The sequence below is a fragment of the Thamnophis elegans genome, chromosome 2 (assembly GCF_009769535.1).
Source record: "Thamnophis elegans isolate rThaEle1 chromosome 2, rThaEle1.pri, whole genome shotgun sequence".
NCBI classification, from domain to species: domain Eukaryota; kingdom Metazoa; phylum Chordata; class Lepidosauria; order Squamata; family Colubridae; genus Thamnophis; species Thamnophis elegans.
The window spans coordinates 61,939,570-61,966,958 of record NC_045542.1 but is presented as its reverse complement, the minus strand read 5'-3'; the positions used below and the strand labels follow the sequence as shown (position 1 = coordinate 61,966,958).

Below are 27,389 nucleotides of genomic sequence, written 5' to 3'. Positions count from 1 at the left end.
TGTTTAATAAAAATAAAAAATTATTGCAAAAAAAAGGTCTGGGCAATGTAGGCATCTGTGACTCACCACAGTCCTTTGTTGATACAGTTGTTTGTGGTGGCTGAGCTGGAATGTCTTTAGCTGGGGTTGTCTCTGTTGGCGTCCATTCCGGCTGGTTGCAGACAGAGGTTCCGAGGTGGTCAAACCGTTGATGTAGCAGCACCACGACCTGCCATCTTTGAGTGCCACCTTGTAAGAATCCAACCCAGTAACATCCACTACCCAGGCAGGAATCCAGCAAGAGTGCCCAGCGTGGTTGTGGGCATAGACAAGGTCACCCAGTGAGAATGACTAGACCTGGCTGATCGAGTCTGCAGGGACTTCGGAGGAGTAGTCTCGGTGCAGCCAGTTTAAGTTGGTGCACAGGCAATGACCCCTGTTGGTGGTGGAGCTTGGTGTAACATGCTGGACCAGGAGGTACTCAGCTATCTGTGTTTGCCAGTCCCCTGGGCCCATCCTTGCCAGTGCTTCCTTTGCTGATCAGACCATCTGCTCAGCTTGCCCATTGCTAGCAATGGTGCAATCCAGTGGTGGGTTTTGGATCCTGTCACAACCAGTACCCTGTACATGGGACCAGGCATCCTAGTCCGCCACATGTGCTGCGCATGCATGTGCAAGCCACCACACTGCAACACCCAGCTGCTCGGCGGAGGAGGCTCAGGCTCCACATGATGTGCATGTGTGCTCATTTGGCTGGTCACGTTATAAACACTATATATAGGGTGGGTCAAATGAGCCACCATACCGGTATGGTGGCTGCTGCTCCCAGCTACTAGCAGTACGGCCATACTGGGCTGTACCACCTGGAACCCACCACTAGTGCAATCAGGAAATGACGAATGCCATGACAGCTTGAACTTGCTTGACATGAGCTATAGTCCATTGTCCAAAACGAGGACGTCTAGTAGTCCATTGGTCACAAACAGCCTTTTAAGGGTCTTGATCATGGAGTCTGAGATGATCGATGTCATGAGTACTACCTCAAGCCATTTTGAATAAGCATCCACAACCACGATAAAAGTCTGTCCATGGAAAGGTCCAGAAAAGTTATTATGCATCCTCGCTCAAGATGTCTTGGGTGCTTCTCACTCGTCTGCTGGAGTGAATGGGGTGGCTGGTTTTGACGCTTGGCAAAGCTGACAATTTATGAAATCCAATCAGCAATGGCCTTGTCTCAGTTGGGCCACCAGACATAAATGCGGGTGAGCGCCTTCATCCACACCATTCCTAGGTGGCCTATATGAAGAGCTTCCAAAACTGGCTGCTGCGGCCTCTGGGGTACCAGCACACAACTCCTCCAGAGTAGGCAGCCCCATTGAGCGGACAGCTCATGTTGCTGGGATGTGGAAGGGAAGGAACTTTGTGCTAATTGGCCCCTTTGGCCACTCCCTCCACACCCAGTTGAGCACCTGGGCAATGACATGTTCCTTGGCAGAGTGTGTAGCGATCTCAGTATCTTTCTTACTTGTTTAACAATTAAAAAAAAATCCTCAAAATGGCACAGATCTTCAAAGGAATAACAGGCTATGGCTAAATAAAATCTTTTCTAGATTAATAAAGATGAATAATCCTTAAAAGTGATTAAGAAATCAAAGACACAACTATTTGAAAAATAAATTCCAAAAATTGCTGCTTTTCAAATAAAGTGATTTCAGCATTCCCCCTTCAGCTGCTAACTTACCATGTTCTGAAGCTCATCTCCTGAAGCTAACTTGCAGACTGTTGCTGTATGGAGGATCGATGATTCTAGAACTCTCCCTCACCCAGGAGAGTCATATAAACTAAAGTAATGCTGGTTTCTTCTGTTTGTAAGTTGAGCGACAATCTAGAGAAAAATCCTTCTCAGGGAGCCCCAATGATCTCTCCCTGGGTGTGTTGTCAGTTGGTCATCTTCACCAGAAGTCCCAAGGCCTGTCCTTAACACAACAAATAATCACTTGACCAACTTTAAGAAGCTCTCACCAAAATAGTTTTCAAGCTTAGTTTTACCTTTGTAACAGATAACTTTTTTTGATAATGGTAAAAATAAAACTTCTGCGTTTTGGTCCTTTTGTGCTAGTATGTTAGAAGTATAACCAAAGCAGAATTTTATTTGGAGCAGCCGAAAGCTATTCTCTGCAAGCTAGGTTCTATAATCCACAGATACCCACAAAGGCCAACATAACATGGACTATCACTTACCCGGTAGGAGATATATATCATGTACTGGATCATAATTATATTGAAGTATTTTATAGGTATTAACAGTTATTGAAGCTCTGGCAAATTTAAGAAGTATTTCAAAAATACTGTTGGAAGAAATGTCCTTCTGGGTTCAGTTCCAAGTAGGGAAAAAGACACTGGAAAACATGGAGGCTGCTTGGAAAGATGGTTTAATGGTGGACAGGATCACATGGCTTGAGCTCCTGAACAGAAAAGGGAGGAGATGCTGAGAGTGCCTTGGTTTTATGTCCTATCTGGGTCCCACCCCAGAGCTTCCCATTCCTGTGTAAGAAATGCATTCTGATTGGTGGTCACACTCCCAAGGGTTGGGGTAGGGGTGGGGTCTAAGCTAACTTTAGGCTGTCCTGAGAACCAAGCTTGTTTGCATTGCTGGCTGATGTAATTTTCCCAGGTGCCTTGTAGTGAGTTTCTGGTTGCTAGATGGGTATGCCTGAAGGGGGTAGATCTTTGTTATATAGAATAGACTGGCTCAGGCCTTAATGGCCCATTGACAAAGGTGGGGGGAAGCTGAGTTTCCGACTCCCTTTTAAAGGAAATATTCTGCTCTTTTAATATTTCCTAAAATATTTCATTATTTTGTTGGGGGGGGTTAACTTCCTACAATACTTTATAATAATTTCATCAAACATGCTTTGTCACCTAATTAACTGAATTTTCATCTAATTCTGTCCTTAGCTTGCTGAGAAATATGGACCTATATTTACTGTCTGGCATGGATCAAAACCAATGGTTGTTCTTTGTGGGTACGCCATGGTAAAAAATGCTTTGGTAGATCATTCTGAAGAATTTGGTGGGCGAAGTGAAACGCCTGCTCATAAGGAAATGTTCCAAAATAAAGGTTGATCCCTTTTCATTTCCTCATTAGTTACTGTTTTTCTTTAATTTTCTGTAAAAATTGTCTGAATGCCATTAATAATATTGATCGTTGTGAAAGATTCACTTGAAATGTCTTGTAAAGATGTAGATTTGGTCATGTTTCTTGAAAAAACTGGTCGCTTCTCAAGTCTGCTCAGATTGTTGCTCACATGCAAAATAACAACCACAACAAACAATAACAATAATTTGACCTCTAAATTGTTCGTTAGGGAAGACATACAAAGTGGTTTACCAACGAAGACACTTTTTGACTTATGTTACCCAAATTAATGTTGAATATCAATTTCATGTGCCTTCAAAATAATTTGGATTTTGAAGAAGCAGGATAGAGAAAATATTGATGCCTTTTAAGCTTTGATGTTGGAGAAGATTCCAGAGAAAACTCTTGAGAATATTATGGATGCTCAGGAAAAAAAAATCATTGAACAAATCTCTCCAGGATTTTCACTCAAAGCACAAATGACTAGACTCAAATGATCATATTTCAGAAAGATTGTCCAAAGGCTTAGCTCTCTAGAGAGAGTTGTAATTGTGGGAAGTGTGGTAGGAAGGATAGTTGATGGAATTAGTTAGAAATGATAAGCATATCAAAGTCCTCAAGAACTAGGTTGGAGAGAGGTTGTAATGGACAAAATCTATGTGGTTGTTTATAATTTACAGTGACATTGTGGTACATAATGAAGCAACCAAATAAGAGAGCAATTGGAAGGTACTTATTTTCTGTGAACAAAACCATTACTCTACAAAAATAACTGAATTCCCATTTTTTCTATTTACTGAAAATTGCATCTTAGTACAGAAATCTGTCCATGACTGGCCTAAAGACCTGTCCCTATCAGTGGTGGGTTTCAAAAATTTTCGCTACTGGTTTGGTGGGTGTGGCTAGGTGGCCATTAAAGCTGCAGTGGGGATGGGGGCAGCCTGGCAAGCTGGGTGCCTGTAAATGACACAGAGGTGTGGCCAAATTGTGGGAGCAGGTGCAATACATGGGATGCTCCTCACAGTTCTTCAGCTCGTCTGAGCTGCAGCTGAGCCTGCTGGCCTGAGCCAGGGGACAGAGACACCGCAGGTCATGGCTGGGAACATGCAAACCTCACCCTCCCCGAGCGCCAGACTCCACCATTGAAATGGCCCTGCCTGCGTTGCCACTAGGTGGTTCCTGAGCTAGAAGGCAGCAGCCTGAGCCCACTACCCTCCAGATTGCCAAGAGAGTGGCTCTCCAGCTGCAATGGCGGTAGCTTTGTCCTGATGGGGAGGGGACCACCCGGCCCGCCAATCTTCATAGTTACATGGCTGCGAAGTTTCCTGGGCTGCCCTGTCCCCATCACCACTGTGGCTTCAGGAGATGGTTTAGCAACCCAGGCCTAATTTCCACTACTGGTTTGCCTGAAGTGGTATGAACCGGTAAGAACCCACCTCTGATCCCTATCCATTTCACATTTATAGTAAGTTGTGACATGATTTTCACAACCTCATTCATTCTTCTCCTAATATGAGAGCACTCAAGAATGACTAGATGAAAACTGCAGTTGATCTACTTAGTAATTCAAGCACGAAGGCTTCTTTACTGTAAAAGTGGGGTGGGAAAATTGTAATGTATACCTTTTTCCCATTTTGCAAAATTTGAGAACTGATATCACATGATCTGTTTCCTGTGTCCTTGGTTTCAGGTCTGACCACCTCTGATGAAAAGAAATGGAAGGAGCTGCGGCGGTTCACACTGTCCACCTTGCGAGATTTTGGGATGGGGAAGAAAAGAATGTCTGAGAGGGTGCAGGAGGAAGCCCTTTGTCTGGTGGAGGAAATGGCTACCACAAAAGGTTTAAAAAAAGAATCTGGAAAGGATTTGTTGTATTATATGAAGTTGCAAAAAAACTGGATTCTACACTAAATCTCTAATCCTCTGCACTTAATTGCACAAAATAAAGAAGAATAAAGCTTTTGGCTTGATAAAATTACAAGCTTGCTGAGAAATACTGAAAACTTACTGTGGCTGCAACGCTGTGAGATCAGAAATCCTAAGAAGTCACTAAATGGAGCAATTATGGCTTTATAAAATTGCAACTTTGCCGAAAACTAGTGAAATGTTAGGCTGGATGCAGTAACACACATCAAGCAAATTGAGAAACCAGCAAAAAACTTTATGGATAAAGGAGACAGGGAAACTAAGGAAGGTAAGGAACACAGATATAAGAATAGGCTCCATGAAGGACAGAGATCCGTAAGGCAACATGGATACGATTAAAGGGCCACAAATAGAATTTATTCAGGGAGTTGAATCAGCTTTGAAAGCCATTCTTGTGGCTACATCTCTTCTGGAAGGAGATAAAAATAAATAGGAAAAAGGTGTATTGGATTATTTAAAAAGAAATTGGGAGAGAAGGATGGAGATAACAGAGTGCTTGGTTACAACTGGAAAAAGTAGCAAAATGTTTCTTTTAAAAAACACTTAAAAATAATGCCATATTAAACAGTAGGAAAAATCACCAGTCAACAAAAGGAGAAGATAGATAATTTACAGGGAGAAATGAAGCCATGGATAATGATTTGCGTTTATGGGGAATTTGCATGAGGGTGGAGAACTGCAAGGCTCTGTGGATCTGAATTAAGCAGTCATAAATAGTATTCCCTTAGTGACTTTGGCGCCTTTGAATATAATGTTTAATGGACAAACCTCTGAAATGGGAAGGGAGAAATAATGGAATGATTTATAAATGATATTATTTAAAGAAACATAAAAAGAAAAGAGGAAAAGAAAGAGTTTAGAAGGAGGAAGGGAGGGAGAGACAGGAGAGCTTAGCTAGAAGCAAAATCTTTGAAAATATGAAGAAGGGAAGGGACAAGGTAGGAAATACAACAGAAAAAGTCAGAGGAAGGAGTGAGAAAACACTTCTTCACTGAAGGAGACAGCAATAAGTTTGTGAAGAAACTGTAGCCGTAACAAGGTCAATCCTTGAATATATATTTAGTCATTTTCAAAGTGGAACATGGAAACACTATGTTGCGTCTTGATTAAAGTGGTTATAGGATTTTAATATTGTGTTTATATTCCATTCTTAGAAAAGAGGGAAAGAATTAAAATTCCAATTTCTCTGACCTCAAACACTTTTTATTGCAGTTTTGAGATGAGATTTGAGAAAGGGAAGATCCACATTCATTGGTCCCACTCATAAACATTTGTGGTCTTTCTTTTCTTTACTTTTTTTTTCAGGGCAGCCATTCGACCCAAGGAGAGTTATTGCAAGTGCTGTTTCTAATGTGATATGTGCTGTTGTTTTTGGCAATCGATTTGATTACAAAGATAAAACCTTCATAGAGAACCAGAATATTGTGGAGACTCATAAATAAATATTAATTCCCATTATAGTTTCCAAGACATTGCATTTATCTGAGAATAGAATTAAAGATAGCATACTAAAATCCTTGTGGTTCTTCTTTTCTTGGCTTTGGGGCCATCTGAGACTTGACAATTAGCAATATCAAAGTAAAAGCTACTCTCTGAATATTTGGGGCATTAATCCTCCACCATAATAGTCTAATAAGCTATAGTATTTCATGTGAACTCTACTACAGGTATACAATACATTTCCAAAAACAGTGACATTCTTTCCTGGGCCACACCAAAGCATTTTTGCTAACATTGAAAAGCTCTGTGATTATGTCTGTGAGAATGTGGATTTGCACCAAAAGACATTGGATCCCCAAAATCTGCGTGACTATATTGATTGCTTTCTTCTTAGAGTGGAGAAGGTATGTATAGATGCCATATCTGAATAATTGTTTAAATGCATCTAAGATGGAACTAATTTATCCTATATGATGAAGTGTGGAAATATTTATTCTCCCCTCCACTTTTTTATTTACTTTTGGACAATCCCTTCATTGCCATTTGTTGGCACATATTACTACTCCAGGCATAACTGTTGCTAAAGGTATCCATTCAATTCTGAAAGTTAGGTCAAACAATAGAAATGAACTCTGTTAACTTTAAGGGAGCAGAATTTTCCTTCAAAAAATGTAGAGCCATATTAACACAATTGAGCTTAGCTCCTCCTTGCTAAACTAACTTTAAACAATTTATATCAGTCTTGATAATAATCTATCTGGAATTTCTTAGTCCCGTATTTATTTTGAATATAATCAATCCATTTTTCCCCATCTCGTTTATCCATATTTATTTTGTATATAATCAATCCATTTTGCCCAGTCTCATTTATATCTCTCGTTTAAGTGGTGCTTAAGATATGCAGGTATTTTAGCCATCTCGGCTAAGTTTGTGACTTTCAGTGTCCATTCTTGAATTACAGGCAAGTCTTCCTTCTTCCAGTATTGCACCACCGACAATCTAACTACAGTTATTAAGTGCAAAGTCAAATTAATCTCTACAGCTGTACATTCAGTAATTATACCTTACAAAAATAACTGAGGAGTAAACTTTATCCCCCCTCTTTTTTTAAAAAAAAAACATTTTTTATAATCCTAATTTCATCTTCCAGTTCTATTCACTCTCCCCCTTCTTTACGCCTATGTAATCTATTTAGATTTATCAAAGCTCCACTTATATACGCTTTACTTGCATCCCATACAATTTCCATAGATGTATCCTTATTCATATTAAAAACAAAGTATTCTGCTAACAATTTTTTACATTCATTAGTATATTTCTCATGTCTAAATAAATTTGCATTTGGGCTTCCGGGGAGGGAATTGCCGTCGTCGGCAGCTCAACGGAGCTGCCCCCAGATTCCTGGTTCGTTATCTATTTAATATCTATTAGATATCTCTTTTTTCAGGCTAGAAAAAAGCAGAGAGCGACTCAGCCGGCATGAGTCTTCTTTGAAGTTCGCAGTTTTTTTTTTTTTGGCTGCGAACGGAAGGGGAGATTTTTGTAAAGGCTGAGTCATTTACTCTGGCCAGGAAATCTCAGCTGTTTTTTTTACAGCGCAAGGCGAGAACCCCCCCCCCCCGGACAATTTTTGTAACTATGTTATTGAAATTAAGACAGGCAGAGACCGGACTTGAGAACTCTATTTTTTTTTCTCCTACCAAAAATCCCAGTTTCAACGTGATAAAAAAATCCCTTTGTGTAATTGGTTCAAAGATGGCGATCTCGTAGCTTTTGCATTTGTATATTTTTAGCTTCCTGGCACAGCCGACAGAGAGAAAGATCAAAGGTATTGCCTGATAGCATTCTCTGACTAATTAACATTGTTTCCTTGAAGACCTGCCAAGAATTTCTTTTTCTTTTTCTTATCAATTTTTAAAAGCTGTTAAGCCTCCTTGTCAATATAGAGATATTTTAAACACAGATGAATGTGAATTGTTTCATTACAATGCTAATTTTTCGAGATGTGCTTTGTTACAACGCTCCTTTTTGAAATCTTTTGAAAAACTTCTATGAACAAATAAAGGGGGGGCTCAACACTTTCTTCTCTTGCAAGTTACATAACAGGCCAGCAGAGTTTGAGTAATACTTGACTAATTGTTTGAAATAATGGCACCAAAATCAAAGTCGGGGAGACGTTCTTTTAGCAATACACCTCATGCATTTGGCATGAAGTTTCAGCCTTTACCTTCTACGCCCCCTACTGGAGATTTGCTAACGAAAGAATTTCTTTTTGAGACACTTAGAGAATTCAGAGAGGAGATAAAGCAACTTATTACAGACTTTTCTGACAAGTTTTACACTAGGATTGCTAATACAAAGGAGGACATGATAGGATTTGTAACTGTATTGACAGAGTATGTTGCTGGAATGGAAGATAAGCTAGAGCTTCTGGAGGAAGCCAATACCAACTTGACATCCAAAATCGAAGTGACGCAACAAAAAGTTGAAAAAGCTGGAATGGAAGATAAGCTAGAGCCTCTGGAGGAAGCCAATACCAACTTGATATCCAAAACCGAAGTGACACAACAAAAAGTTGAAAAAGCTGGAATGAAAGAGAAGTTAGAGCTTCTGGAGGAAGCCAATATCAACTTGACATCTAAAATCGAAGTGATGCAACAAAAAGTTGAAAAAGCTGGAATGGAAGATAAGCTAGAGCTTCTGGAGAAAGCCAATACCAACTTGACATCCAAAATTGAAATGATGCAACAAAAAGTTGAAAATACAGAAAAACAAATCGTTATGATAAATTATAAAAAGATGGAGCTTGCATTAAGAATCAGGGGACTGCGTGAAAGGGAACAGGAGAACCTGAAACAGATTTTCTCAGAGGCCTTCACTCGTCTGGTGGGAAGACCGGGAATAACTTTGATTGGCAGATTGAAAAAATTTACCGCCATAATTCTTGGACGGCAAAACAGAGACAGCTGCCTCGAGATGTAATCATATATTTTGCTACAAGAGAGTCTAGAAATAGGATACTACAAAAGTCTTATAATACCAAGCTACAAATTGGCGGACAGGATCTGATTGTCTTCAAAGAAATACCACCCCAAATGTTAAGAGCCAGGAGAGATTACGCTTTTCTTGTGGAAGAACTCAGAAACCGTCAGATACAGTATAGATGGGATGTGCCATTTGGTATTATAATTACACTTGGTGAGCAAAAATATCGTCTCAATTCTGTATGGGAAGCCCGAGATTTCTATCATAAGACCCTGAAGGTGGGACATTCTGAATCATCTGGATCCGGAGAAAGACAACGAGAAGGACAAGATAAACAACAAATTACACAACTACAAGATAGAAAGCATCGTCTTTCCCTCCCGGTAGGGCAAGGGATCAGAGAACAAGGACCTAGTGGTACGACCACCAGACGAATGGGGAAATAAGGCAGACTGCAACAACTTTAATAGTTATTGGCCATTGATTAAAGAGTTATGTCCGAACCTTTTATAAAAGAGAAAGAAAATATTTTGCTATTTTAAACAGCCTTAATCTTGAACATGGTCAATACTTTGTGACTTCTGTCATGCAAAAGAAAAATGACATAGTTGCATACTGAAGAAAAGATATTGACTTGATGGATAATTATGAACTTTTATATAAATTACTGATGATTTATTTTCTGGGGCGAAGAGGACGGAGATTGTGGTGGGGGTTCTTTTGGATCATGGCCCAGTTTGGATGGAATTGGGAAGGGTAGTGCAGGCAAGAAGATCTCGGAGGTCGAATGGGAGCTATTTTGATATGAAAAGTATGTTAATGATTGTAAAAATTGCTATCTGAATATCATGTTTGGAATATGAATAAGGGCATATTTAGGGAATTTCTAGGAGACACAAGAAAAGCATATATGAGAGGAGTACTGATGAATATAAAAATATATATGTATATATATGTACGTATATATACATATATAGGTGCGTGAAGGTGTGTGTGTGTATATATATGTGTGTATATATACAAATACAAATACATACAAATACAAGGCAAAAAAAAAAGAGTTGGAAGAAGAAATCAAAAGAAAAATTCGAAATGTATCTAAATTGTGTTATAGAGGGAGGAGGCACAAAGGGAACAAAATTAATGGGTTTGGAAATAGACAGAACAAAGCAAACTGTTTAAATTTGTGTAATGGTGAGAAGCCGAGTTTAATGTATACGAACAATGTAAATTGCTCATTATGAGACTAAGAAACTCCAGATAGTTTATGTTTAACATTAGTAATAACTTAAACTGTTCAAAATTTGGGTAACAGTAAGAAGCTGAGCTCAATGTTGAGATATTTTAGACTGTGATTGTTAAAATGCTATACCGTGTACGGGCTCTGGGAAGTCGGGGAGAGGGAAGGGAGGTGGGGTTTTGGGGGGAGGTGGGAGGGGGAAAATATAATATGTGTTAAATTTTAAGGTACATGATTCCATTTGTATACTGTGGCTTTTTAATGTTAGTGTTAAAATAGAACAAGCTGAATATATTGGAAGGTAATAGAAGTACACCGAAGGGAGGAGTTGAGTGAAAGAAGAAGGAGAGTGGAGAGGGTGAGAGAGAGAGGAGGAGAGAGAGAGAGGAGGAAGAGAAGGAAGGGAGGGATTGGATTAAGAGAGGGAGTGATAGGGGGGAAGTAGGTAGTAGAGGGGTATGCAAGAAGGAAGAATGAAAGTTGGAGGGGGTTGAAAGAGGGTGTATGGTGGGCTAAGGAGGTATATTGGGCTTGTATTGTAGAGGGCATTTTCTATATAAGTGAGGGCTGTGTTTATTATTCAATGTTATATGCCCCGGTTATGCACAGTAAACATGTGATTGTATAGAATGGAATGGAAATAAAAACTTAAAAATAAATTTGCATTCAATCTCCAAGACCTTCTTGCTTGCGTCACCCCTTCCAACTCCATCCAAACTGGATTATGATTTGATAAAACTCTGGCACATATCTTTATCTTCTTCACCCTAGAAGACAAATAATTGGTAATTAGTTGATTGTTGTTTTTTTAATTGTTGACCCATTTGTCTGGTAATCACACGGTTTTGGCTTTGTTCCATGGCTCCTTGTACTTCTGAGGGAGAAGGGTGATCCATTCTTGTTGATAGTTGTGTAGTTTGCTGACTATCTTGTCCTTCTTGATCTCTTTCTCTAGGTCTAGGTGGGGCAGGATGTCCGGCCTTCAAGATATTATGGTAAAAATCTTGAGCTTTCCATACTGATTTAAGACAGTATCTTTGCCCTTCAAAGATGAATGATAGCCCAACTGGTGCATCCCATCTGAACTGTAACTGATGATTTTTAAGCTCTTCGACTAAAAAAGCATAGTCTTTCCTGGATCTTAGCATTTGAGGTGGTATCTCTTTCAGAACAGTCACTTCTTGACCCCCAGTTTGAAGCTTGGTTCTATAGGACTCTTGCAATATCATATTCCTCATGTCTCTTGTAGTAAAGTATAACACAACGTCCCGTGGGAGCTGCTTCTGTTTCACCAGCCAGGAATTAGCATGATAAACTTTATCAATTTGCCAATCAAAATTCCCCCCTGGCCTTCCCAACAGACTATCGAAAGCTTCTAAAAGAATCTGTTTCAAGTTCTCCTGATTGTTTTCACGCAAACCTCTTATTCTTAGTGCAAACTCCATTTGTCTATACTGTAACATAATAATTTCTTTTTCAGCATTTCCAACTTTTTGTTGCACCACGTCGACTTTTGATATCAAATTAGTATTAGCATTATTAAGATCTTCTAACCTGTCTTCAATTTCCGAAACATATTCTGTTAACAAATTAACAACCCCCAACATATCATCCCTGATCTTCTGAACCCGAGTCTCAAGTTTATCAGACAGTTCTTTATGCGCAACGAATATCTCCTCCTTAAGTTTTGTTTCCATCATAGCTACATGATTTTTAAATGCTTCAGCCAATTCCTTCTGAAAAAATTGTTTAGTCAGTGGCTCCCCTGTGGAGGGAGGAAGTAAAGACTGTGGTTTCGTGCCAGGGGCAGGCGAAATTTTGAATCCGGGGGGTGGGGGAGCTTTTGAATAGGGTTTTGCTTAGAAGCCATTCCGAGTTTTAACCTTCTTCAATCAATTAATAAGTCCGTGCTGGTCAATTGTGCAGCTGTTACTGATTAATTTAATATTAAATCACTCCCTCCCTTTGAGGTTTTAAACTCTGTAGAAATTCAAAGCTCAAACAGTGTTACAAAGCTGCTCGGCGCCATTTTGAATATCTCTTTAGCAAGTAAGATATCAGAAGGAATTCTTGTAAAAACAAAAAAATGAAGCTAAAGATTAATACAAACAATTAAAAGTCCACATGTACAGGGTCCGCTTGTGTTGGACTCTAATCAAGTTTTGTTCTGAGGATTTGAGTGTTGCTTTGTGCTGCTAATGCAGCAGGAATTCCTGGCACGGAGACAATTCTGCCGTCGGCTGGCCTCCCCCCCCCCCTCCCAGAGACAATCTGCGAGAATTGGTTGGCATGTTGCCCGGCACAAAGCTCACCTTATCTCCTTGGCCTGAAGAATAAGGTAAACAAGCTGTCAGATGGCTGATGGATGGCTCATCTGACAGTTAAACGTGACCAGGATTCTGGAGCCGAAACAATCAGCTCCCGTCAGCAAGCAACCTCTAACCGGAAGCCTAGTATTTCTACAATTTTGAGTTCCAGATTGTTCCTGTCACACCACTAGCTGGCTAGTTGTTCAACATACCCAATGAGACCAATCACTGTCATATTATCTGCAAACCTCAGTAGTTTAACGGATGGATCATTTGAGATGCAGACATTGGTATAGAGAAGTGGAGAGAGAGCACACAGCCCTGGGGGACTCCTGTGCTAAGTATACAGGTATCTGATGTGATTTTGCCTAGCTTCACCTGCTGCTTCCTATCTGTTAGGAAGCTTGTGATTCACTTACAAGTGTGTTCAGGTACTGCTAGCTGATTTAGTTTAGTTAGAAGAATGTCCGGTATGATGGTATTGAATGTTGAACTAAAGTCTATAAAGAGGATCCTTGTGTAGGTCTTTGGAGATTCAACATATTGTAGGATGAAATGTAGAGCCATATTGACAGCATCATCTGTCAATCTGTATGCAAATTGCCAGGGTCTAACAGCAAATTCGTGATGGTTTTCAAATGGGACATCAATAGCCTTTCAAAGGTTTTCATAACTACAGATGTTAGAGCAACTGGTCTGTAGTCATTCAGTTCCTTGATGGAAGGCTTCTTCGGCACTGGAATGATAGTGGAGCATTTGAAGCAAGAAGAAACAAGGCACATCTCTAGTAATTTATTGAAGATATGGTTGAAGATGGGGGCCAATTGTTCAGCACAGACTTTTAAGCAAGAGGGAGTTATCTTGTCTGGGCCTGGTGCTTTTTCTGGCTTCTGTCTGTGAAATAGATCTTGCACTTCCTTTTCTGTGATCACCAGGGCTTGCGAACCCAATGGGATGGGGTCAGTTGTAGGAGGTTTGGGTGTTTTTGCTGTGATGGGGTTGTGGAGATAGGTGACTGTAGTTTCCTTTCAAATCTGCAGTAAAATACACTCAGGTCATCTGCCAGTTGTTGATTTTCTTCAGCCTTGGAAGGAGGTTTGCCGCAACCGGTGATATTTTTAAGTTTTCCACATGTTTGCGGGTTCATTTGTTGAGAACTGATTCCTTAGGTTTTCAAAGTAGCTTCTTTTTACTTCTTTGATCTCCCTTGTTAATATGTTTCTGGTCTGATTTACAGCATTCTATCACTTTTTCTGTAGGTTTCTTCTTTGGAACGATGACGTAGCTGCTTAAGTTTAGCTGTGAACCAAGGTTTATTGTTACTGTATATTTGCAAGTTCCTTGTTGGTACACATAGGTCTTCACAGAAACAGACATATAATGTTACAGCATCTAGGTCTGCAGTGGTATCTTCAAAAATATTCCAAACAGTGGAGTTGAAGCACACCTGTAGCTTTACCTCCTTTCAATTCCAAGTCGAATTTTTTATTCTTCTGTTTCTCTTTCCATTATTTTTTTAGGAGCAGAACTCAACTGAGGGTGTCTACACTCTTGAAGATCTTGTGTTTGTTGTGTTTGGACTCTTTATGGCTGGGACCATAACCACAAGCCAAGCTTTGCTTTGCAGCCTTCTAGCAATAGCTAAATTGCCACATCTTCAAGGTATAAAAATACCCACAAATATATAATATTGTGTTGGTACTCCTAGGGTTGCCACTATTAATGCTAAGAAAGAAATGATGGTGTTTAAAGAAAACATATTTTTAAAGAAAAAAGAAAGTAAAGATGGAGTTGAGTAAAGTAAACTCATTGCAGCTGGATTTCTGCATTTTTCCTAGGAATATTTAGGCAGTGTTTTCCACTGTCTTCTTATAGATTTTTTCAAAGATTTCCCAATCTAGCTAACATGCCCTTGAAATAAATGGGTTTCCCATCAAATCTTGAGATTTTATGAAAACAATTCTAGTCAATTGGTAATGATTAGATCAAAAAGAGGCAGGAGTGATTGAATGTCTATGGAGATTCTAAGTCATCCAGGTCATGGTTGTCCCAAAAGTGCTTTTTCAGGAGGCAACTGGACTTTCTTGTTTTTTCGTTCAAGACTCATCCAAGAAGCTTCTTCAGCTCTGACTGGATGGTGGGGAATGGAAGGATTTATATTCCTTGCAGACAGCTGGTCATTTGCATTCTTTTAGAGAATCATTGAGGCCACTTCGAGATTTATCTGTGTGTTCTCAGGGTCACCTGACTAGTGCAAATGGTTCCTGTAATCTGCACTTTTTCTGAAAATCCATTCATCCAGAAAAAAATGCAGACTACAGGAACCATTTGCACTATTTAGGTGACCCTGAGGACACAGACAATCTCCAAGTAGCTCAATGACTCTCCAAAAGGATACAAATGACTAGCTGTCTGCAAGGGAAATAAATTCTTCCATTACTCACCAGAGCTGAAGAAGCTTCTTGGATGAGAAGAAAAATGTTTTCACAGAAAAAGCAAGACAGTCCAATTGCCTCCTGAAAAAAGCATCTTTAGGACAAGTGATTGAATGCTGTAACAAAAGTTTTCCACCCATACAGCAGCAGTGGGATTCACTTAACTTCCCTCACAAATGTGAGTGCATGTGCCCCATCTGCGCATTCCCACTGCACATGTGCAATTCTCGCATATTACATTGGGGTGGGTGGGCAGAGCCTCCTGCAGCTGCCGCTATCGGTTCCCCCGAACCGGAGAGAACTGGCTGAATACCACTTCTGCCATACTGCCATAGACCATTCAACCAATTGCAATAGTTTAATACTTGCTGTATGAAATCTTAGTATGCATGACTGAAATTAGTATAGGTTTTCTTGAGGATCTTTTTTGCAATAATATAAATGAACATTCCTTTTAAATCAAGGTCATCATCTCCAACATTTTGAAATACACTGTTTCAGACAATGGTAACAGGAATGTATAATTATGACATAGATGAAAAATAATAAATATTGTTACAGAATATAATTAATCTTAATTCATGATACCACCCAAAATTGAAACCACTAGCTTTTTGAAATGGGCTCATGGTTTTTGGAGGAATGAATGTTTGCTGCTGGTGTAAATATTAATGTATATATAATAGCAGTTTAGGAAATTAATTTAAGAACTGTATCTTTTCTCCTGACTACTATTTATCCTCTTTTTTGGTGAAGACTCTAAACTTCAGAAAACCCACACAGAAATGCTTTATGTTTACTGCCTCTCAAGATATCTAGTAAGGCACAGAGTGTTCTGACCTAGGCTTCCTGAGAAAGCATAAATCACAATCTTAGTCCCCAAATCCCTCTTTTATTTAAATGGCTGTGAATTATAGTCATTCATAGCCCATAATGATTCAAAAACAGTCTAAAGAGTCTGATAGATGTCTGCTCGAGTTGCCGCAGTCTTTCAGGATAAATTGATAAGCACCCACCTTTATCTCCCTTGAAACACTGCCAGAGATCTAATTGCCAATTAGTTTTGCAACACCAAACATATTACAGAGTCAAACAGGATTTATCAGAGCTTGAACCGATTATACGACTCACACTGTTCTTCTGACTCGCTGATGTCAGGCTCCGAAGGCAGCTTGTAACTACCAGATGGTCCTGGCCCCCTTCCCTGCCTCCAATGAGGAGCCCTCATCTGAGCCTTCCCCAGAATCCAAGACTCACCCATGTTCCTCTCATACTTCCTCACTGTCCAACTCTGCTGCCAGCTCCGCAGGCTACCAGAGAACCACAACAGAGAGATTCAAATAATATGAATCTCATCTTGTACTAGAAAAGTTGAAATAGTATCTACTGAGAAATGACTTTGAGGAGAAGCTATTGTCCTGGCTAGAACCATTTTCCCTCAATGTGCTTTGGAACATATATTTCTATTCAAATGACTGCATGTGCTCACATGACAAAATCTGCCAATATCATCTCAATCTATTCTTCTCACAGCTAAAGTGCAACAGGAGATTGATGAAGTTGTTGGTAGAAATCGCACTCCAAGCATGGAAGACCGATTGAAAATGCCTTTCACAAATTCCTTTGTTCATGAGGTTCAGCAATATCAGAAAGGGACCCTTGAAACCTTCCCACGGGCAACAACTTGTGACACAAAGTTCCATGGTTACACTATTCCCAAGGTATGGTGATGCAAGTATTTAAGAAGGTTCTCTAGGGAAGAAAGGAAAGAATGACTTAGATCTTTGAGAAGAGAGGCAATTTGAATAAAAGAGCAATTTAGAGAAATATGTACTGAAAGAAATATATATTCCTTCCCTCTTCATTCTTCAAGGTTCAGCAGATATCTAGTCACTGCCTGTTTTTATTTTAGGCAAGTGGAAAGCAAAGGCACTTTCTTCTCCATAAGAAATAGTATCATTTAATGGCATCTGTTTCTTCCTCTCCTTATAGTGCACGGCTATTGTGCCAGTCTTCACCTCTGTACATTTTGACCCTCTTCATTGGGAGACTCCAGAGAAATTTAATCCCAATCATTTTCTGGATGAAAACGGGCAGTTCAAGAAAAAGGATGCTTTCATGCCATTCTCAGCAGGTACAAGCCTCTGGATTGTATTGCAAATTCATATGCTTACCTGATCCACCTTAGTCTTTTATCAGATACAGTTGCAGCAAGTACTTCCTAAAGAGAGATATTGATTAAATAAACTCAATAAAAATCTAGAAGGGAAAGCAGAGCTGCTAACCAAAATTCTTGTAGAAAAAGAAATGCAATGCAGAACTATCATTTCAGATTCTGAGAGAAAGCGATTCAAATAGGAAAATGGCACAACACTCCACAAGTGAGAATTGGAGAAAAATAGAAAGACATCAGATTATGTCATGTCTCCTTATCCTGATTTCTACCTCATTTTCTCTGGAAGCATTCAGATTACAGTGCAACAAATGAGAATAATCAAAGAAAAAAGCTTTACTTCATTGATCCAGAGTGTCTTGTAGTAGCGAACAGCAAATTTTCTGCTGAGTTTGTCTGCTATCAAATTGCAATAAGTACCATAAATATCAGCTAATTTTGAAGTCTTAGACCTTTCAGAATATTCTTTCAATATTTTGAACTGACTGAAACTGCCAAGCACTATTACATTTGTTGATCTGATCCTTCTGAAATAAATTAGGGAATGTGCTGTTCTGCTAAATGAGTTATTGCATAAGCAAGTCTTTTTTACCATCACTAAAGCTGGCCATATCCAAACAATGAATGTGACTATTGGAGGTACAATTCCTCCTACTAATACAATTAGGCATCTTCCTAAGGGCCAAATACTTTTACTGATCTAACTATGTAACTCTTGGCATACGTCTCATAACATCCACAAGAGAAAATTATTCATAAAACAAGCAGAAAGATCATCTCTGATTTGTAAAAGAAGGTCAATTTCTTCCTCATAATGACCATGATGGAGAATTGGAGTATTTGAATTGGCTGGACCAAAGTAGGCACTAAATTTGTACCCCTCAGACAGGGTCCGCAACTTGGGAGTCCTCCTGGACCCACAGCTGAGTTTTGACCATCATTTGTCAGCTGTGACCAGGGGGGCATTTGCCCAGGTTCGCCTGGTGCGCCAGTTGCGGCCCTACCTGAACCGGGAGGCCCTCACAACAGTCACTCGAGCCCTTGTGATCTCTAGGCTGGAATACTGCAATGTGCTCTACATGGGGCTGCCCTTGAAGAGCATCCGGCGACTTCCGCTAGTCCAGAACGCGGCCGCGCGAGTGATCATGGGCGCACCACGGTTCGCCCACATAACACCGATCCTCCGTGAGCTGCGCTGGCTACCTGTTGATCGTCGGGTGCACTTCAAGGTCCTACTTACCACCTATAAAGCGCTCCATGGTAGTGGATCTGGCTATCTGAGAGACCGCCTTCTGCCAATTACCTCCCTGCGTCCCATCAGATCGCACAGGGTAGGCCTCCTCCGAATTCCATCCGCCAGTCAGTGCCGACTGGCGACTACGCGGAGGAGAGCCTTCTCAGTTGCAGCTCCGATGCTATGGAACAACCTCCCCGTGGAGATCCGTACCCTCACCACAGTCCAGGCCTTCCGCACAGCCCTCAAGATCTGGCTATCCCGTCAGGCCTGGGGATAAGATTTACTCTCACCCCGCACGAATGTTGAGTGAATGTTGTGTTTTATGGTTAATTTTTTTACTCACGTTTTTCTTTTATGTCTTGTCTTGCACTCCCTTCCCCCATTGTTGTAAGCTGCCCTGAGTCCCCCCAGGGAAAAGGGCGGCCTATAAATGTTCAATAAAAATAAATAAATAAATAAATAAATAAATAAATAAATAAATAAATAAATAAATAAATAGAGAGTAGCTTAAGAATAAGCTACATAAAGCCAGGAAAATACCGTTTTTGAAATGGGTGTTAAACAAATAGAAAAATTATGGAGACAGGACAGAATATGTTTCAAAGTAAAAGACTCAGTTCATGTTGGGTTCTTCTGTTTTATAAACATTAAAACTTAACCAACCTTGAAGAGATTTCCAAAGTTTACCCAGTCACATTTCTCTTTGTCTACCCACCGGTAAAAGGTTCACAGTACTGAATTCAATACCTTAACAAGCTGGTGGCAGGAAAAATCTTAAGACTCATAGAATTCAAAAGTTATTTGGGTTATCTGAAGGACTGCCTCTTCCCAGTTACATCTTCTCTAGAGTTGGTATTCAGCAGGTTCTGATAAGTTCTGGAGAACCAGTAGCGGAAATTTTGAGTAGTTTGGAGAACCAATAAATATCACCTCTGACTGGCTCCACCCCCATCTATTCTCTGCCTCCCGAGTCCCAGCTGATCGGGAGGAAATGGGGATTTTGCAGTAACCTTCTCCTGGAGTGGGGACAGAATGGAGATTTTACAGTATCCTTCCAGCCACACCCACTAAGACATGACAAGCCATGCCACACCCCTTAAGCCACGCTAACAGAACCAGTAGTAAAAACAAATTGAATCCCACCACTGATCTGCTCATTCATCAGATCAGGCAAGAGAATGGTGCTGGAGGTGCGGGGGAGGTTTTCCATCTCTCAGGAACTGCACATGGTGACCCAAGGACCCAAGGCATTTTCCTCCATCAGCTTAGTCAGCTCAGCTCTATCCCTCCTTATTTTCCAGAAATCCCTCAACACCTAGTTTTGTTGTGAAAGGACTGGTCACTTTTTGAGGTTGCTCTTCTGCTAATTGAATTGTACATGGTGATCCAAGGAAGCAGGCTTTCTCCTTATGGAACATTCTCCTCCATCAGCTCAGTCAGCTCAGCTCTATCCCTCCTTATTTTCCAGAAATCCCTCAACACCTGGTTTTGTCGTGAAAGGACTGGTCACTTTTTGAGGTTGCTCTTCTGCTAATTGAATTGTGCATGTGTGAATCTGTGTTTGCGTATGTGAATATGATTGGTTTCAGCATGTTATTTTTATACTTTCTTTGCAATACGTGAGCAGCAGTAGATATAGTTCATACCTCTTTAAAATGAAAATTATCAGTACTTTTGATCAGTGATGTCATCGAAGTAAACAAACCCACATGCTGATTACGTCACCAGATCATGCCCCCTAAGCGGAAGTGACGTACACAGCCCCCACCTTCCGGATGTGACGTGCATACCCCTCCTCCCCGGCTGGGGTGTGCATAATTGACCCCACGTGGTGCAGGTTTCACAAGATCATAACCCTAGCCATATATGTGTAATGGCCTAAGTCTATCATGATGAGTAACCCTAACAGATAAGTAGTTGTGCAATATCCTAACCCTATTTTTTCAGATAAGACATGTTGAAACTTACCCTATCAAGAAAGATGCCAAGACTCTGTGTACATGATTAGTTTAACCCTAGTTTAATTCTATGGACATTCAAGGGTGGTGGGAGTGGGGTGTGAAATAAAAAAAATGTTTTTTATTTGTAATCAATTTCCTAAGGGCTGCATTTAAACCCACTTTTTTCCCTAGAAGGAATTTATTTCTAGGCAATGTTGGTTTTAATTTTTGTTGAGACATGGGGTCTGCATTTAACCATTTTTTCTCTAAAAGGTATTTATTTCTAGGTAGATTGAAGCCCGCCAACAGGAAAAGACAAGGAATATTAACAGGAATTAAAATGTTCACAATAGGCAACCTCGCCAGGTTGCATGCAGTGGATATGCCTGTTCATTCATGCCTGGGATATGCCCTGACATGCCTTACTCGCCCACCCACCCCACTCCTCTGTGATTCCAGGCATGCGCGAGAGACATGTGTGGGACATGCCCGGACATGTCTTACCCACCCCACCCCTCCCCTGTGATTCTGCGCATGCGCAAGGCACACTTGTCATTACAAGAGCTGGTTAGTTTGCCTTAATTTCAGCAGTCTCTTGAAGATGGCAACCTCTGATTCCAAAGATGTTTTTAAAACAACAGCAAAAGCCAGCATCGAATGCTCTGACACAAGACCCCTGCCACCAGAATGCAACAAACCCTGTTGCAAGGGGTATGATAAAGAAAGTTTTTTATTCAGACCTGTTTTGCATGGCTGCAGCATGGAGTGTTGTAATTTTAACGATGATGTGCAGAGTACTTACCGGACAGTATGTGAAACAGCGAATGATGCTTCATTATCGCCCTGCAATAGTAAGTAAATATGTTTTTTTATTTATGATGTTGTAAATGACACTGGAGTGGATAACTCACTAACAAGATGCGCTTTATATTTTGCAGACTCCAAAATAATAACTCCTAGACAGCAAACTCTTCAAGACACCCCGATTTTATATTCCAGTGCTATTTGCTGCGGTCATAAAGCTTCTGCAGATTTTTATGATCTAGACTATAACTGGGGTTGTGAGCTATCCCAGAGATCACGATATCTAAACAGTGAGTTAAAGAGTTGCAATCTGTGTAAAGACTGGTTTGCTTGCAGCTGCGGACATGATTTGTGGAATACAGACTCAACGAATTCTAAAATAGCATGTTATGCACCTCTATATTCTGCTTCTGATAGTGATGATGAGGGATATTTTTCTGATGGAGGGGGCATAACCCTCTGAACTCTGTATAGTCAATAAAAGATTGTGTTAATGTCAATGCTTGCCCCATTTGTCAGTGTTCTTTCAATATAATGAAGCATGAAAAGGTTCTAAGCCATATTTATTATACTCCAGGATATGTAGGGAGTTATGGAAGAGTAAACACCCTTTTCCAGGAAGCTAGAAAACATGATAAAAACCTGACCATGAAGCAAGTCAAGACGTGGCTGTCAGGGCAAGATGTTTATACACTTCATAAGCCTGCAAGAATTAATTTTCCTAAAAATAAAACAGTAGTGTCTGGCTTAGATCATCAATGGCAGGCCGACCTCATAGATGTCTCCAAAATTTCTAAAGAAAACCATGGAAAAAAATACATCTTAGCAGTTATCGATGTGTTATCTAAATATGCCTGGGCCTCCCCTTTATCTGATAAATCAGGGAGGGAAGTTACATCTGCCTTCCAGAATATCTTTAAAACAGGACGTGCACCCCGAAAAATACAGACAGATACAGGTAAAGAGTTCTTGAATACGGCGCTGAAGAAACTTTTAGCACGTTATGGCATTCATCATTTTGTTACACATAGTGAAACTAAAGCAGCAGTTATAGAGAGGTTTAATAGAACCCTAAAAAACAAACTCTGGAGATATTTCACAGCTAGAAATACCCACCAGTATGTGGACATTTTGGCAGACATTCTTCAGGGGTACAATAGCACTTACCATCGTAGCATTGGGACTGCTCCTAAAACCGTAAATTTGTCTAACGAAAGGGATGTGTGGCTGAGACTTTATGGGGTAACTTTAAAAAGTAAAAGAAAGAAAAATGTCTTAAGGCGGGGGATCATGTCAGGGTATCTAGACTGAAGGGTAAATTTGAAAAGGGGTATCAGCAAACCTATACGGATGAGATATTCATTGTCAAAGAACTGGGGACAAGGGGGGAAAGAGTGGTGTATAGATTAAATGATTACGCGGGTGACCCAGTAGAGGGGGCTTTTTACTTTGAGTAGCTCCAAAAAGTTCCAGCTGACCAACAGCGTATATACAGAATAGAGAAAATTATCCAAAAAAGAGGGCGGGGGAGACACAGAGAGTTTCTAGTCAAATGGAATGGCTGGCCAGAGAAGTTCAACAGTTGGGTTAAGGCTACTGAAGTACAACATCTTTGAAATGTCAGATTTTTACATCACCCTCCCCAGCAATGCATCAGCAGCAATTTTCCCCAAAACAAAAATTCTAATTTTACTATTCAATTAGCGAGATCATTGGATCTTTCAGGGCCGTGGGAAGTAGGTCTAGCAGAGATATAATATCCACATAGCTGGCATACATTAACATCTCCTGGATATTTTGAAATTGCTAATGAGAGAAAGAAATGGCATTTTTCTTTGAGAAGTGGGTACTATAATAGCATCCGACAACTGTTAGAAAATATGAATAAACTTATATCAAATGCCAAGGATGGACCTAAGACAACCCTACATTATGATTCAGTGGGTTGGAAAATTAATCTTAAAGGAGATGAACCGCATACCATTCTAGTTAGCGGTGAACTTGGACATCTGTTAGGTATGTTCCCTGGATTCAGCACCTTATATGTTTACACAGACATTGTAGAGCTCCAGATAGTAGGTGACTTCTATGTGCCGTTACTACACTGTGTACCTGTGCAGGGGCAAGATAATGATTTCATAACTATGACCTATGACCGTCCACATTATGTGCCAGTCAGCAAACATCACATCGATACCGTTACTATAGAAATCAAAACCGACCAGGACAAAAACATGCATTTTTATCACGGGAAGATGATTGTCAAGCTTCATTTTAGGCCTCGGAAAAGTGAAGGATGGTTGTAAACAAGGAGCAGGGGAGACCTCAAGACTATGTGGCTTACTACAGGGCACAAGCTGGTGGCGGCCTTCCGGGCTTCCAAGGAGCCCCCATTATGTACGGGACCGGTTTAGGAGGGTTGTTCCGTGGACTTTTTCGAAAAGCAATGCCTTTTTTGAGGCGAGGATTAGAAATCATAAAACCGCATGTGAAATCTGCTGCCAAAAACATTGCCAGAGATGTTGCGGGACATCTTGTATCCCGTGTTGTTGAGAACGGGCAGGATGGATCAGGGCTGGCAATAGCCAGGAAGAATTACAAAACGGGCCCGCCTATTCCGTTTAAAAAGAGAAGACTTGTGAAAAAGCCCCGTCAATGTTCCCTCTAATTTTTTTTCAGTGTGTGCGGAAAAGTATAGTATTTGAGCAGCACATTTTCATGCCTGAGCACCTGAATTTTTTTCACAGATGTTTCACACAGCAATTGATTTATAGGATCCGAATTGGAATGGAGAAAAATGGTTTTGTGCGTGTGTGTGTGTGTGTGTGTGTGTTTGAGTGAGCGAGGGATCCAGTAAGGGAACTGCGCCTATTTAGGAAAGAAGGTAAATTATTGCAAACATGATCAATCGAAGATAAGTATGGGGACAGGTTGGGCAGTAGAGAGAAAGTGATAAAAGAGTGGGAGAGAGGAAGAAAAAAAGAGGGAAGAGAGACAGAAAGAGACAGAGAAGGACAAAGAAAGTGACAGAAGAGTGGGAAAGAAGGAGAGAGAAAAAGAGACAAAGAGAAAGAGGGTGAAAGAGACAGAAAGAGACAAAGAGGAGAGAGAAGGAGAAAATGACAGAAGAATGGAAAAGAGGGAGAGAGAAAGAGAAGAGAGACAAAGAGAAAGAGGATGAGAGAGACAGAGAGAGAAGAGAGGAAGAGGAAAGAGTAAGAGAGAACATCTCATTTCAACCCTGAGGTACAAATATTCTCTTTGATTGGTAATTTTATTTGTCCATTTACTATCCAATACTCTCATTTCTCCTTAAATTCATCAAGAATTCCCTTCTTTTTATTGAATTTATCACAATACCATGAGAACAACTTTTTCAGCATAGCTTTACAGCTATTTAAAATATATAGTAATTTAGGTCAGGTTTTCAGAACATTAGTCTATTTATAAGTCACTAAGTGCAAAGAAACAGATTCAGAAAGTTGGCTTCCCTTTTTGTAATTGCCTATTGCCTGCTTAATTTTCTACCTACATTTTTGATAACTGATATTCACGTTGACCCAAAAAGCCCATCATAGAAAGAAACGCTCCCTATGAACTTTGTTGGGTTTCCATGGAATGAAGTTTGATCTTTTTCTCAACCATACAGTAGCATATTCTTTCTAAGGAGGATATAATCAAGATAGTCTATAATTGCCTATCAATCTAACAGTATGGCGATTGACAATCTCTTTATATTTCAACTCTAACTCTTTCAGTCTTAAAGGTTTGGGGAGGAGAAATCCAAAAATTCTTTTAAAGAGGAAAAAAATGCTTGGCAAGGGAAACCGTGAGCCGAAAGGAAGTCTTGCTGGAAAGATGCGGCAGCAGGCTTTAAAGGGCTCCTCCCTCCCCAGCCAGCCAGCCCACCCAGCCCATTCTTCCCCCGCCACCACTGTATCCAACAGGCCAAGTTGCTGGGAGGAGAAAGTTTGGGCTGCAGGACATGAGATTCCCCATGCTTCCATTCCCCACAATCCTGTCAGAGCTGAAGAAGTTCTGTGCAAAACGCCTCCTTTGTTCCCATCTTGCCTGAGCTCAAAACCGCAGCCTTTAAACGAGGCTCAGCATAACACGGAGGAAGGAAGACGTTTCCTTCTGGGAAAAGAGCTGGAGGCAGTGAGAAAGACGCAAACACGGACCCTGGCTATCTCCCCCCCCACCTCCTCGCTTCCAGGAACTCACCGCAACCCCCCCGCCCCGCAAGAGAGACATCAGCACCGCCCCGAGGGACAGGAGGGGTCCCAGGCGCAGCGGCATAGCCCCCCCCGCCCAAATAGAGAGGCCTTTTGCACCTGCGACCGGGGCAACTAGTTTGTGTTCAGCGGCTGAAAAGATTGCTAAAATCCGCCCAGGACAGCTACGCCTTCTGTCCGTAAAGTTTGTGGGAGAGGAAATAGCGCTGTGTTCCTTTGCACGCTTTCCAGGGCCCTGGAGGAAGCCCTCTCCCCACCGCCCCACGCTGAGGCCGGATCCTCCTCGATCCTTCGAGGAGGGAAAAAGGGATCTTGGCAGGCAGGGGATATTTCAGCAGGAGTCAGAGGGTGAACCAACACATTTGCTGCCAAGCGCTGCGGCTGAGGTGAAGCCGGCAAAGCTCCCGCTGGCGCCCCCACCCATGGCAGCGGCGGTGGTGCCTCCCCCTCCGCTCGGAGCACCTCAGCTGGACAGCAGCAGATATTCTGGTGGCGGGGGGGGCTTTGGGGATTCATTTCAGCGCCGGGCTAGGATTGGCCGCCTACAAAGGACCTCCCCGGGCTTGCTTTGCTAAACACGGGGCGACTGATGCTAGTTTGAACAGCTGCGGCCGGTGCAAGCTACCATCAGTCGCTCCGTGCTCATCAAAACAAGTCTGGGGAGGTCCTTTGCGGGCAGCCAGTTCTAGCCGCCTGCAAAGGACTTCCCCACGTTTTCTTTGAAAGAAATCTCTGCGTGGCAGTTAGAAACTGCTGCGCGGGGTTTGCTTGCCATGTGCGCGGCCATGCAGCCGCGCACCTTAGAGGGAACGGTGAGCCCCGTCATACCAAGAGGAGACGTGTGCAGAAGAGGAAACCCTGTGACAAGGAAGACATATTCTAATACATTATGTCATTTATTCATTCTGCTTCAGAGGAATGTGTCAAATCTGAACTGGATCTTTTTCAACTGGCGCCTACACAGACCAGTATTGAAAACAGTACCGATATCGAGATCCCCCCTTTATCAGCGCTAACGCCCAACGGACCCCTGGAATTTTTCATCACGGGGCATGGTGAGCATTACACGGATTTAAACAACACCCTCCTGTATGTGAGTTGCAAGATTGTAAAAGCGGACGGGTCGGATATTAATGACGGGGCAAGGGTGGCCCTGGTCAACTACCCCATAGCATCTCTGTTTAACCAGCTGGATGTTACCTTGGGAGATCGGCTCATTACCCAGAACCATCATTGCTATTCGTATAGGGCTGTAATTGAACTGATTCTCAACTTTGGTGGTGATGCATTGGGCACCCAATTTACTTCTGGGGGATTTTACAAAGATGACTCAGATCTCATGGAGAGTACTCTACTGACAGCGGCTGGTAATTCTGGTTTCAAAGCAAGAGCGAGACACACAGCCGGTAGTCGAAAATGGGACCTGCTTGGGCCTCTGCATAGCGATCTGTTTTTTTTAAGACAGACTGCTAATTAATGGCATAGATGTGAAAGTCAAACTCACAAGAAGCAGAAATGAATTTTGCATGATGAAGGATGGCAATGAG

The 27,389-nt window shown here is 41.2% G+C and overlaps 2 protein-coding genes and 1 long non-coding RNA gene across 3 annotated transcripts in view; all 3 read left to right on the top strand.

Moving 5' to 3' along the window:
• The first annotated feature begins 408 nt into the window (after positions 1–408).
• On the top strand, positions 409–6,543 carry LOC116523930 (cytochrome P450 2C14-like). The gene is made up of 4 exons (XM_032239023.1): positions 409–456; positions 2,938–3,100; positions 4,809–4,958; positions 6,350–6,543. Exons 1-4 carry the CDS (start codon positions 409–411, stop codon positions 6,484–6,486), a joined length of 498 nt encoding a protein of 165 aa, XP_032094914.1. The 3' UTR covers positions 6,487–6,543.
• Positions 6,544–6,806: 263 nt separating this feature from the next.
• LOC116503688 (cytochrome P450 2C3-like) overlaps positions 6,807–27,389 on the top strand; it is a 45,339-nt gene continuing 24,756 nt past the window's right edge. Inside the window, exons 1-4 of the mRNA XM_032210259.1 lie at positions 6,807–6,888; positions 14,539–14,680; positions 16,987–17,174; positions 17,446–17,587. Of these exons, the coding sequence (XP_032066150.1) occupies positions 14,605–14,680; positions 16,987–17,174; positions 17,446–17,587 (406 nt within the window). The 5' untranslated portion in view covers positions 6,807–6,888; positions 14,539–14,604. The remainder of the gene's footprint in view (positions 6,889–14,538; positions 14,681–16,986; positions 17,175–17,445; positions 17,588–27,389) is intronic.
• On the top strand, positions 21,432–22,107 carry LOC116503689. The gene is made up of 2 exons (XR_004254731.1): positions 21,432–21,654; positions 21,742–22,107. It is a non-coding gene; the product is annotated as an uncharacterized LOC116503689 (long non-coding RNA).